Here is a 373-nt window from a genome sequence, read left to right as displayed (position 1 = left end):
GCAGGGGCTTTCCCTAGGCTGGCCCTCACCGTGTCCCCGTTGTCTGCAGCTCACCTTCGTGGACTTCCTCATGTTCGACGTGCTGGAGCAGAACCGCATCTTCGAGCCCAAGTGCCTGGAGCCCTTCAAGAACCTTAAGGACTTCATGGACCGCTTTGGGGTGAGCGGGGACACCCCAGGCATCACCTTTCCCCCCTAGGGAAGGACCCTGAAGGCACCCAAGGGTGGGGGGTGCCCCACTGGGACATGTCCCTGATGTTCCCTTTCTCCCCCTCCGCAGGCCCTGGAGAAGGTGGCTGCCTACATGAAGTCCAGCCGCTTCCTGAAGATGCCCATCAACAACAAGATGGCCAAGTGGGGCAACAAGAAGGAG

At 60.6% G+C, this 373-nt stretch overlaps 1 protein-coding gene across 1 annotated transcript in view; it reads left to right on the top strand.

Moving 5' to 3' along the window:
- LOC104412626 (glutathione S-transferase Mu 5-like) overlaps window positions 1-373 on the top strand; it is a gene marked incomplete at both ends in the record, with an annotated part of 729 nt that extends 356 nt beyond the window's left edge. Inside the window, 2 exons of the mRNA XM_010023384.1 lie at window positions 50-160; window positions 281-373. Of these exons, the coding sequence (XP_010021686.1) occupies window positions 50-160; window positions 281-373 (204 nt within the window). The remainder of the gene's footprint in view (window positions 1-49; window positions 161-280) is intronic.

This window comes from Nestor notabilis, unplaced genomic scaffold (genome assembly GCF_000696875.1).
Source record: "Nestor notabilis isolate BGI_N333 unplaced genomic scaffold, ASM69687v1 scaffold29701, whole genome shotgun sequence".
Taxonomy (NCBI): domain Eukaryota; kingdom Metazoa; phylum Chordata; class Aves; order Psittaciformes; family Psittacidae; genus Nestor; species Nestor notabilis.
The sequence above is the reverse complement of the archived record's forward strand: the minus strand, read 5'-3'. Positions and strand labels throughout refer to the sequence as shown.